Genomic DNA, 11,805 nt, shown 5'->3' with positions numbered 1-11,805 from the left:
ATGTGTATATAATGTGTGTTATTGAAAGTGTGTAGATTATCTTTTGAATTTAATAAAAATGGGATTCCATTCACCAGTATGTAGTAAGAAAATCAGAAATAATTTTCATGGAATTTGGCATAACTGACCAAGAACATGAAAAAAGGACAAGATGGATGGAAAAAAGAACGAAAGAAAGGTTTAGGAAGAAAATAAAGTGTGAAGATGTGTATGCAAGATCAAGAAGCTCGAGTCCCGATGTTTACTCAAAATTTTTGGAAAACCATCGCAAATCTCAAGAACTGAAACTTAATTCTTTAAAAAAGTCAAATGATTCTACTGATGATGAGAATAAACCCCCTGAATTAACCGATAATGATAATAAATCTCTTGAAGTTCCTAATTATTCTGATATAACCTCTGGTAATGATAAAAGTAATGAAAACCAAGAGTCTGAAAGTGACAGTGATGAGGAATACGGCCCTAAACCTTTGAAAAATAGTACTTCTTTGGATTTTAAAGTGAGTTATGGCGGTGAACTTATGCCAGGTGAAGGAGATGCCATTGCACAGTATATTCAAAAGGGGAAGAGGATACCCAGAAGAGGTGAAGTTGGACTTACTACAGAACAAATTGAAAATTTTGAGAAAATTGGCTATGTTATGAGTGGATCAAGGCATAGAGCTATTAACAGGATGAGAATTAAAAAGGAGTCTATGGTACCTTTTTACCCTTTATATATACATATATTAAACCAGTAGCTAAAGAGTTTTATTATATTTACAGGTGTTAACTGCTGAGCAAGAAAGGGCAAAGGCCTTGGAAAAGTACGAGAGTAGAATGAGAAGAGAAAATGAAATATTAAATCACTTCAGAGAAATGATAAGTAAGTTACCAAATAATAATAAAACATATAGTGAAGAAACAGGAGGAAAATAATCAAAATTGATCATTTTGTAAATCATAAAATATAATATATGATAATATATAATGTAAGAATACTGTTTAATAAATTACATGGTGTTAAAGAACTTCCTGGTTCCTTTTATCGTAGACTGAAAATTAACAATTAACCGAGTAAACTTACTATTGTATACAAGTAACTTCTCTATCAAGTCAACGTGAGTTAAAATCATACGCCTACAACAGTACCGAGTTAAACCAAGATCATCCAAGGCTTGCCTAATCATTAGATTATAAAATGATAATATGTAGAATAACTAGGTAGAGCTGGATTGAGAAAGTTTACCCTTCTGGAATATCTTTTTTGAGCATTTCCAGCCATTTCTCCCACAAATGGCCGATAACTTTACCGCAAGTAAAACAACGAACGGGAATAATCATTGTCTACTGATTTGACAAATTTACCAGATTAAATTAAACAAATTCCATTAAATGGTATTTAAAATGTGAAATAAAATTAAATGAAATCAAAAGTGAGAATAAATAAAAAATGTGGAAAATAAAATAATGGATTTTGTAGGTTTGCCCATGGGGAGTGATTTTGAGCTAATATTTTATTATTTAATAAATTTGTACCATATTATGTGTTATACATTACACTATGGATTATTATGTTTATAAAAATTGTTGAAATTGATTTTGAAATGTAACATATAATGGAATCATTGGTTTCGGATCATGATTCCATAGATTTAAATCTCGAAAAGGAAGATTCTGCATTTGTGTCTCAAAATGACAAGTATTTCTATTTAAAAAACAAATCGCAAATCTTAGAAACAAATGTAACCCCTACTACTATTTATTATTAATATATAGCAAGTTAATTCATAATAACTGTAGGAGTGTGGAATTGTTAACTCATATTCATTGCCAGAACAGTGTATATGTATACGGAGAAGTAACCATGATGTTTATTTTTCAGCCAGAAACAATCTTTTCAAGTTATTGGAGGACGGAACATTCGGAGAAAAGAGGTTCAGGGAGAGGATTCTGGATTTTCTACCGCTTCGCTCAAAGTACCCCTTATTGGTACTAATTTCCAAGAAACTCAAGAAACTTCAGCTTAGATTCGGCGAGAAAATTATTGTTTTGGAAGAGTATAATGACCGTTGTGACTCCAAGGTTCTGTACCTCGACCTCTTCTATGAAACAAGTTACAATACTAGTGAAAATGTTAATACTGGAAGTAAGAAAAGAAAAATCTGTGAAAATCGTGTAAAGAATATTAGTTTAGCAGTTTGTGTCTACAAAACCTCATCTGAAGTTAAGTACTGCTTAGTTGAAGTTGAAGATAACGTTATTAAATTATTAAAACACGATTTGTTGACAGATGATTTAAATGTGACAGTCACTAAGGCCCTGCTATCCGAAGATATCCTTGCTCTTTCTAGTGACTTTTTCCTTCTTTTCTCAAAGGATAAAGATACACAAGATTATCCTTTTTCTCACAATATTCCTCAACTGAATGTTTCTAAAAAGTATAACTTGTTCTTTAAAGAGTTTGACTTTGTTAGACTAGTAAATGACTACATAGTATGTACTGTTAAGATACTTGAAAATGGACTCAATTTCAACTTTTATGAGCTTTACTCTGAAACCCATTTTCATAACTTTACTCTTAAATTGGATTACACCGTTAAACATATTCATTCAGTAAGTTTTAACTTAATATTAAAATGTGTTAACAAATGATCAGATGATGTATGATGGAATGTATAAGATATTGATACAAGATGAGGAGTTGAACTTTCTGGTGGTGTCATTCTACGGAGAACTTCCCACGGAAACCATTTCTTACTACGACCACTACCAAACATTCCCAGAACCTACTGGTACCTTTAATAGATTCATAATTTTAAGATTATTTAGAACTCGAGGCGTTGATTGACTCGTCTGAGGTGGTAATCACAAATAAACTCGTAGATCACATCATCAGCAATAAACTCCAAACTTGTGCTAAAAAGATACTCAAGTGCATTCATTTGCCCGTAATATATAACTAGTTACATAGCTTTCTAGTTATCTCTGAGATTAATCTGTATAATTTAATTTCTAGGAAACTGGAGCTGTAAAGCTGATAAAAAATGACATGTCACTCCTTGATGATTTTTTATTACACACTACAGGGTATTTTAAAACGATTATAGAGGTTTTTCAGGTCGGATGAGGGGTTTAAAAGGGCATTTAAAAGCGAAATTGACGGAGTCACTTTCAAAGTTATGTTAAGTAATCTTTTGGAAAGAATATCAGAAAATGAATTGGAAAGAGAAACAAAGGTCATGAAAAAGGTTATAAAGATCATAAATGCTCTATTGGATGCTAAAGTCATGGTAATAATATTACACATTATATTAGTTTAGGAGCAAAAGGACTTCGATGAGGAAATGATAAAAAAGCTACAGGAACTCGTAGATGGATGTCAAAAGGAACACTTGGATCTCCAAAGCCTCTTGAGCTACACAAACACACTTTTAGATAACAAATTCAAACACAATACAAATCAACTCATTACAACAATGGATATATCATTAGATTAATTTTTTATCAACAAATATACTATATTCTCTCATAAAATGTAGCTTTCTTTATTAATATATGGAATATATGTGTTATGATGTTATATAGTTAGTTTTTGGCAGATGATCAGAGTAATAGAGGGTGGGGGTCAAAAGTATAAATTTTTTCACAAAACTTGTTTTTTATATTCCATTTTTTATAAAATATAATTTTTTATAATTCATTTTACTAAAGAAATTCAGTTGGAAGATTGAAATTTATTAGACAAAATGGGTAAATGTGGCAAGGGTACAGGATCATTCGGTCTTTGTAACAGTAAAACCCACACTCTCTGTCTGAGATGTGGAAATCGCTCCTTTCATGACACAAAAAAAAGATGTGCCTCATGTGGTATGTTTTCATCCTTTGCGTTTTATGCTTTGATTCCATATTTACCATTAAATTATACCCATATCCAATCAAACAGTTATTCTTTCCAAGAATTTACATATTATTGTGAAATTACAATTATATTATATAAATATTATCTATATATCGTATAGGATATACATATTTGTATACACTAACTAATCCTTTTGTAGGATATCCTGATGCTAAGACCCGTCATTATAATTGGTCATTTAAGGCCAGAAGAAGGAAGACCACAGGAACTGGAAGGAAAAGGTATTTGAAAACATTGCCTAGACGCTTTAAAAATGGGTTCCGTGAAGGAACTAAGCCACCCTCCAAAAAGTAATCTTTTCCTTATCAGTACATATTATGTTTGTTTTATACTTGAGTATATGATACTACTATCAAGGTGTTGCAGTCATTTTAATACTAATTTGCTTAAAAAAATACCTAATATTTTTTTGAAACCATACATTTCAAACACTTTTTTAACATATAATACATATCGAATAAACAATTTTATTAAAAATAGTGTAAATCATGGATTTGATAATCGAATAAAATATGGAACAGTAAAATCTGTGTATAAAGAGCTAGAAGATGATTATTATCTTAAAAACTCAGAAGAAGATGGAATCTACTATTTAGGTGTAACAAAAAACAAATTTAAAGATTTTAAGGAGATTGTGTACATAAGCGTTACAGACGAAGAAACTTTGAAGAGAGGGGATTACCTATTTAGTGTTGAGGATTCAAAGACTCTATTCGACTTCTACTCACCAATCGACTGTAAAGTAGAATCTGTGAATCCAAAGTTCCTTGGTGCTCTCACAGATGAAATATTAAGCGATTTCTTCAAATATCCAGAAAGTCCAAATAATTATCTCGCTAAAGTTAAATTAACTTCAGAGTGAATCAGCCGGGTTTCTTACTTTCAAGACATTTTGAAAGATCCTTTAACTCTATTTGACACTTCCTCCAGTCCCTAATTTGTAATATATTTTGTTGATTTAAATAAAATGATAAATTAGTAAATCACTAGTTAATACCTATCAAACTTATCAATACAGTTTTGTAATTTATCATATTCCATTTTACACCCTGTTAATTCTAACCTTTCATCTACATCTAAAGGGTCCAGATTCCTATTTACCATTATATATTATTAATTTTTAGGAGCAGATGATAATTTAAGAAAGTTGTGATATTGTAAAATAAAAAGTCACACATTTAAAAAATAACAATAATATACAAATTTTTATTAATTTAAGATGAAAATTAAAAGATAAAAAATAAAATTACAATGTATTAACCTCTGAGGATTCCGTGGAATCCTAATGTGTATGTGGCACTATTTTGAAATTAAGAATAATATTTTATATATCCCTGTCAAAATGTTGAAAGGAAACATTTTGTATATTATTATGTACCATTGTTCTGTTTAAATCGCAAGGTAAGTATGAAGTTCCAGTTCAAACTGTGGATTCTAATCTGCGTAAATGTGTACATTAAGATTCTGGGACTTGTGCACTCACTTCACATTAGAAGTCCTTGTAACTATATTAACACATCATCCTTCCCCAGACACTTGGCGTTATCTACCAGTAACCCCTTGAACAATAAAAGTTTTCCCCCGTTACAAGAGAAATTTTCTTCTCTAATATTTAAGTACTCCCCGAACTCTATTTTTAACATTTTAAATAATAATATTTGTGACACTAATGTAGTAGAAAGTAGTCTTAAACGGTTTGTAAGGGGAAAGTATAATAATAAATCGCAATATTTGTTTATAAGTAGTAACAATATATACAACAACGCCAGAATAAAGCCATTGAGAGAAAGAATAAAAAATGATGATTACACATATTATGACCCATACGATGAAGATTTTGAAAAATTCGATGAGGATGATGAGGATTATGAAGACGATGAGGAGGAAGAATCTGAAGAACGTCGTTTGAAGAGATTGAAGGAGCGGGATAGTGATAAACGTAGGTTAATAGGGGTTTACAAGAATGAAATGGATAAGTTGATAGAACTGTATAATAAAGCGCAACGTTTGTATGATGAGTGCGGAGATTATGAAAAGGTGTGTGAGGAGTTGAACCTCGAACCTTCAGTAGAGATTTCAGACGACACACTCGTGTGTCTTGCGAGGAGTCTACTGAACAGACCACCTCCACCTAGGGATTACTTTGGCCGAATGATGTACGAGTTAGGCTTTCTTATGATTTACAATAACATAAAGAAGCTGAAAAACAACTTTATACGGACCCTAGAAGACAGACTTTCAGGAAAACCTGAGGAAGATTTTAAAAGAAACCAAGAGTACGTGTTTGGAATAGAGCCTCTGAACTTTGGAGAAAAGGTTGAACCGCTCTCGGAGGGTTGTCTGAGGGGATTACTGCATGAAAGTTACTTTGAGCACTTGGAACAGATGGCAAAGTACAACCCGAAAAGAGCACAGAAAATATTAACAGTGATTCACAGAATACATAAACAGACTAAATTAATCTCAGACATCGACGAAGATGCAAACGATGATCAGATTGTGGAAGATGTGGATAATATAGCAACGGCAGAATCGGAGGCATACAAGGACTTTTTGACGAATTATCCAGACTTAAAGTGGCCAACAAACGATGATGATTTCTTGAACCTGTACTCAGCCTGGTATGACCCGAATGTGGAAACCAGCTTAAGATTGTCGAGAATAATAAAGGAAAATTATCTTGATAACTTGAAGCCAGAGTCAAACAATATGGTCAAACACATACTAAACCCTATAATGAGTTTCGTGATAGGATATACACTTGGCAAAGGATCAGAAAAAGGAATTGACTATTTATTTGACATGAACCCAGAGTTGATGGACTTTTTATTTAGGCATAAGGGTAAACTAAAGTACATATTTTGGGCTCTGTCATACTTAGTTTTAGCAGACCAAAAGGAACAAGTTGACTACTTTTCAGAAGTACTGAAGATTTTATATTCAGATACGCAAACACTGGAAAATCAATCAATGAACGCATTAATGGAAAGAGTATGTAAAGGACTAGGATCAGAAAATAGTGTAGAAAGTATGATAAAGAGTCCATCTGGTACTGTTGATAGTGATGTGGATGGCGGCTCAGAAATGTTTGATGTGATAACAAGAATAAGAAGAGATAATTTCAGTAAGCTGGCAGACGCAAATAATATAAGTCATCACAATCTGAGACTATATATGGAAAAGGTTTCAACACTGCTAACATTTAAGTCCTTTTTAAACTTTTTAAACGTCTTCTCATTTAATAAGTTCAAAAACCCAATGGAGAAAAACAATGAGGATTATCTACATTTGCAGCTTACAAATATCAAAGAGGAGGAGCCAGATTTAACAGATATTAAAGTACCTGGGTATGAAGAGTTTTCTGAAGACAGGTTTCTTGATCCCAACGAAACTGAAGAGGAAGAGTTTGTAGATTTCGATCCTGAGAATATGTTTAATAAGTTCTGTATCATGGAATCTGAAGGAGATGGCGATGTGGCAACTGGATTAAGACAGCTTATAACGAGTTTAAGGTACATAAATGCAATCAGTTTACCAATATCAAAGACAAGTGTGTATAGACTAATATATGCAGTTGGGTGCTACTTGGCAGTGATGGATCATTTGCCAAGCACCTACGGAAAGGAAGTGCTAGGGTATTACATTTCAGGGGAGGATTTCATAGCTAATAACATGACTCCGGAAGATGATTATTCTAGGTTGTACAATCTCGTTGACAAGGAGTTGGGGCTCCCACCACCCAATGTTAAAAGATACCGGTTCAACGCAATGCTGATGACGTTTTTCATGGTACAGATCTTCACAGACTTCGAGCCGTTTGTGACAGTCACAACACCAAAGGACTTTGGTTATGAAATTGAGAAGGACTTGCACCTGTTCAAGAGCATGGGAGTGAGTGACGAACAAATACAACGATTCAGAGAATCTCCGATCATGCCTTCACAGCTAGATAGAATTGAAGACTGGGCAGAGGAATTACAGAATAACAGAGGTCGAATTAAGAAACACAATATTAAGTATAAATATGGAATAGTGCCATTTGATGAGATTTTTGGCGAAACCGCGGAAGAGAAAAAGAAGAGAGAAACTTACGAGGTTGAGAACTTGAGAGATGATTTGCTGAGCTTGTATTCAAAGACAGATTATATTCCTGAGATCATCAAGGGTATTTCAAAGGTGTTTTACGTATCAGAGCGGTTCCTACTGAACAACTACCCGAAATTCTTTGTTAACCTGGTCTCCAATATTATATACAAGGGTCTGACCCAGGAAAATAACAAATTTGAACACTATTTGGCACTGCTGAACGTGTCGAAAAATGAGGTCACAGTTAATAAGATAAGGAATAGAATAATGGAAATACACTTTTACCACATGAATAAGAAGTATGGTGTGGATGGTAAGAATGTAGCAGGAGTGTCAGAAAACATAAGGGAAGTGTACTCTGATATAAAGGAAATGTCTAGTAAGTTAGAGCTGGATGAGGAAGTGTTTCTGAATTATTTCAGAATTTACACCTTCTTGTGCCTGATGCAGGACTTATCGAAGATTGACTTGACGAGGGTATTGAAGAGTGATTTGGAGAAGGTTAAATTGAAGTATGAAAGTAACGATATAGTATTTATTAATTCGATTTGTGAATTGATAAAGGAGAAGGTGTACGATTCTAAGAAGTCACTGCTTGAAGCGACTGAGTTGGAGGATTTCTACCTCGTTGAAAAACACATGCAAGCACTTTTGGACATGAAGAGATCAGTGACGACTGCAGTTTCAGCTCTGGTAGACCCGAAGTACATGTACAGAATAGAAAGAGCATTCCAGCACAATATGTTATTTAAGCCTAAGAAATTTACATGTCATGAAATCATAGGAACATTTGATATATTTAACACTCTAGGATCCAGTGATGAGAGTTCTGAGGAGGATAACTTTAAAAAATCCATTGAAACTACTCTTTCTCAAGATTTTTCTGAAACCCCCGCAGAAAATTTAGATGATAATTTTTCCGATAATTTGGCCCGGAAATTCCCCGAAAAATCCCATAACAAAGTTATACTGGAAAATTATTATGGGATTAAGGATAAGGATCGGCTTAAGGAGCTTAAAGGGGATTGGGAGTTGATGGAGAAGGAAGATACGCTGTCATATTGCCAGAAGATGAAGATGAAGGAGAAGATTTTGGAGAAGAAACTACTGAGACCGTTACCCTTGTATGGAATTGACACGCGTTCTACATATCCTGAGCGTATTGCTATAGAAAAGTTGGTGGAAGAGGGTAAAGTGCCGCCTTTGTTCAAGGAGATCCCATCTGAGTTCCACGTCGGACACAGACCTGTTGACCCAGAGTACGAAGCCTCAAAGACCGTTTTAGTTGATAAGGAGAAGGATAGAAAGGCAATTTTAGATTCTCAGATTATCTACAAGGCTTGGGTTATTTACAATTACCGTAAAAGAGGAAACACCCTACACCAAACCAAGAACTTTCTATCCATTTTCCCATCCACAAAACTGTAATCACATATTTATACTAAATAGTTTTATTTAGTACTTTTATCGAATACTGCAACAAACAGTTTTATTTAATAATTATACCGTAGCTAATACTATAACAATACTTTATTGAATAGCCGCACTTAATAGTTATCGTATTCTAAATTAATATTTTAGACTTGTTGAGAATGGATATAATGATTGGAAGTATGTGTATATAAGGAATTGTTTAAGAAATGATGATATAAAGTGAGTTGCTAAATATGTAAAAAATCCTTTAGCTCAAATAGAGATTGGAATAGAGAATTGAATGTCGATAACCCGAATAGTGAGAAATTAGATGAGGAAACCACAAAGATATGTGAAAGATGCTATGAGGAGGAGGTTCTGAGATTGACAAATGCTCCAATAGATGATGTCGCAGACGATATTGGGAACACAACTGACTTCTTTTTCGACCCCTTTTATCCGTCAGTGGTGAGGAGAATCAACTACGTATTCACAATCGAGGAACCAACAGATAAGCAACTGCAACAACTCGAAAAGATACAAAAATTTCTCAAACTTTCAGACAGATCCGTGGAAATCGTACACGCTAAATGCTTTTCAGTACCCATTACTCATTCTCACAATACCACACCATAACCCATAGTTACTATTGAGCATACAGTTATATTAATATATATGTATTAAATATTATATCGTATTATTGTCGATACCATATAATTATCATGTGTTCTAATGTTTTTTCAGTATATTTTCTATAATCATGTGAAGAATATGATTAAAGAACATGAGGGCCAGAAGTTGAAAGACATAGTTACCAAGTATATCAAACCATTCGCTCACAGATTAAAGATATCACAGGTACACTATACGTATGCATTCACACTTATTATGTATATTTACTAGTATACTCTTTCACAATAGTTTATTTACCAGTGGATTCTGTTATAATTATGTTCAGATGGGTTATAACATTGTACTGAACGAGGTGGTGTATGACCATTTGAACATTATTTTCTTTAAATTATTTGATAAATGCCAAATTGGACCAGAAGTGCTCAGGAATGTAGACCGATTCTTCAAGATTTGTGACGACTATGAGATCACTTCTGAGCATTCCAAGTTCTCGTTTGGGCTAAACACATTTTACGACACTGCAGAAGTGGTTGAAAAGTTTATCTTCTCATCAGTTGACTCTGACCAGCTAGTGGATATGGATAAGCTGGAACGCTTGTGTAACTTAATTGGGTTAAAGGGAGAAGAAAGAAGAAAGTACCTTGAAAAAAGAGGAATCGAATTCTACTTCAAGTACATGGTTGACCACTACAAAGATAACATCTTCCTTGAAACCTTTGACGATTTAAAGAACTTGCACCACGTCTACGGACTCAATGAAAAGCATTTCAAGCAACTCATTTATAGATACCGACTGGTTCAAATTATTTACTTACAAATATTTACGCAGTTGATATATCAGTAGCATACTATCCACTAATTGGTTATACATTACTGAAACTCAATAACTAATTGTTTATAATGGAGTAGATGAGAGTATTGGATGCTTATAGTGGGGATGCTGGTTTGAAGGACTTCGATAGGTGTGTGGAAGTGTTGATGGATTCAAATATTAGCAAGTACATTGAACTGGACAGGAACATGAGAGTAAACTGGCTGATTAACATAATGAATGACCTGCTAAAGGAGAACAAGTACAACATTGACCCTTACTTGGTCCTTAATAAGAATATGACAGACATAGTAAACACTTCAGAAGGTTCAGAGAACGGAGAAATAATAGATTTAATCAAACTGGCCTGTGAAAAGCTCCTGATTAAGGATGACGAAATTATGGAGGCTTTCTTCTTCCACGTTCATGAAAATATAGACTACATTGTGTACAGATTAAACAAGTTCATCAAGGGCACCACAGGTCCGAAACCAGTAAAAGAGGAGGATGAGAAGGGTACTTCAAAAGAGGCAGCTAAGGAAGGGTACGGTGTAGAAACGGAAGGTGAAACTAAGTTGTATGACTTAGTTTCTGAGCTGATTAAGATAATTTCACTGACTCCAAAGGATATGACTAACGTCATCAGGGATAAGATTAACATTAAAGATGTAGAACCCATCAAAAAGATACTGATTCAGAACTCGCACTCCAGTGATGAGCTCGCTGGGACTCTAAAACTTGTAGATATATTCCTTGAAAAGTGACTTCAACACACTAATAATGTTACAATACTCTATATACACATGTGCATATACTATCAAGTATAACATAGTGTATAGTACCCTTAAAGTATATACCATATGGTATAATGCATACTACAGTTAATGTGTATATAGCTTGTAGTATAACCGATACACTTTATGTACTTATTCTATATAGTTACTTTTGTACTCTAGTATGT

At 33.7% G+C, this 11,805-nt stretch overlaps 7 protein-coding genes across 7 annotated transcripts; 5 read left to right on the top strand and 2 right to left on the bottom strand.

The window, feature by feature from the left end:
- Positions 1-118: 118 nt before the first annotated feature.
- On the top strand, positions 119-954 carry TpMuguga_02g00238 (Ras-induced vulval development antagonist family protein). Its single transcript, XM_061305341.1, has 3 exons — positions 119-698; positions 766-865; positions 897-954. The coding sequence occupies exons 1-3, from the start codon at positions 156-158 to the stop codon at positions 926-928; spliced, it is 675 nt and encodes a 224-aa protein (XP_061161313.1). The 5' UTR covers positions 119-155; the 3' UTR covers positions 929-954.
- Positions 955-972: 18 nt separating this feature from the next.
- Positions 973-1,567, bottom strand: NRPB10L (DNA-directed RNA polymerases subunit RPABC5). Its single transcript, XM_061305340.1, has 4 exons — positions 1,519-1,567; positions 1,229-1,488; positions 1,067-1,161; positions 973-1,034 (listed from the first exon to the last, which is right to left on the bottom strand). The coding sequence occupies exons 2-4, from the start codon at positions 1,321-1,323 to the stop codon at positions 1,003-1,005; spliced, it is 222 nt and encodes a 73-aa protein (XP_061161312.1). The 5' UTR covers positions 1,324-1,488; positions 1,519-1,567; the 3' UTR covers positions 973-1,002.
- On the top strand, positions 1,511-3,496 carry TpMuguga_02g00236 (uncharacterized protein). The gene is made up of 7 exons (XM_061305339.1): positions 1,511-1,724; positions 1,783-2,595; positions 2,639-2,774; positions 2,803-2,930; positions 2,999-3,069; positions 3,101-3,272; positions 3,303-3,496. The coding sequence occupies exons 1-7, from the start codon at positions 1,599-1,601 to the stop codon at positions 3,477-3,479; spliced, it is 1,623 nt and encodes a 540-aa protein (XP_061161311.1). The 5' UTR covers positions 1,511-1,598; the 3' UTR covers positions 3,480-3,496.
- Positions 3,497-3,620: 124 nt separating this feature from the next.
- RPL37C (60S ribosomal protein L37-3) lies at positions 3,621-4,212 on the top strand. Its single transcript, XM_759708.2, has 2 exons — positions 3,621-3,849; positions 4,041-4,212. The coding sequence occupies exons 1-2, from the start codon at positions 3,729-3,731 to the stop codon at positions 4,193-4,195; spliced, it is 276 nt and encodes a 91-aa protein (XP_764801.1). The 5' UTR covers positions 3,621-3,728; the 3' UTR covers positions 4,196-4,212.
- A 4-nt stretch (positions 4,213-4,216) lies between these two features.
- On the top strand, positions 4,217-4,763 carry TpMuguga_02g00234 (Glycine cleavage H-family protein; the record flags this gene model as incomplete). Its single annotated transcript, XM_759707.2, has 1 exon — positions 4,217-4,763. The coding sequence occupies exon 1, from the start codon at positions 4,242-4,244 to the stop codon at positions 4,761-4,763; it is 522 nt and encodes a 173-aa protein (XP_764800.1). The 5' UTR covers positions 4,217-4,241.
- Position 4,764: 1 nt separating this feature from the next.
- TpMuguga_02g02300 (uncharacterized protein) lies at positions 4,765-5,005 on the bottom strand (the record flags this gene model as incomplete). The annotated part of the gene is made up of 2 exons (XM_061305554.1): positions 4,765-4,834; positions 4,899-5,005. 2 exons carry the CDS (start codon positions 5,003-5,005, stop codon positions 4,765-4,767), a joined length of 177 nt encoding a protein of 58 aa, XP_061162107.1.
- A 303-nt stretch (positions 5,006-5,308) lies between these two features.
- Positions 5,309-11,718, top strand: TpMuguga_02g00233 (uncharacterized protein; the record flags this gene model as incomplete). The annotated part of the gene is made up of 6 exons (XM_061305338.1): positions 5,309-9,411; positions 9,569-9,640; positions 9,673-10,000; positions 10,145-10,258; positions 10,359-10,829; positions 10,943-11,718. The coding sequence occupies 6 exons, from the start codon at positions 5,309-5,311 to the stop codon at positions 11,606-11,608; spliced, it is 5,754 nt and encodes a 1,917-aa protein (XP_061161310.1). The 3' UTR covers positions 11,609-11,718.
- Between the last annotated feature and the right edge of the window lie 87 nt (positions 11,719-11,805).

Source organism: Theileria parva, chromosome 2, assembly GCF_000165365.1.
Source record: "Theileria parva strain Muguga chromosome 2, complete sequence, whole genome shotgun sequence".
NCBI classification, from domain to species: domain Eukaryota; phylum Apicomplexa; class Aconoidasida; order Piroplasmida; family Theileriidae; genus Theileria; species Theileria parva.
Note: the sequence above shows the minus strand (reverse complement) of the source record. Positions and strands in the feature narration are given on the sequence as shown.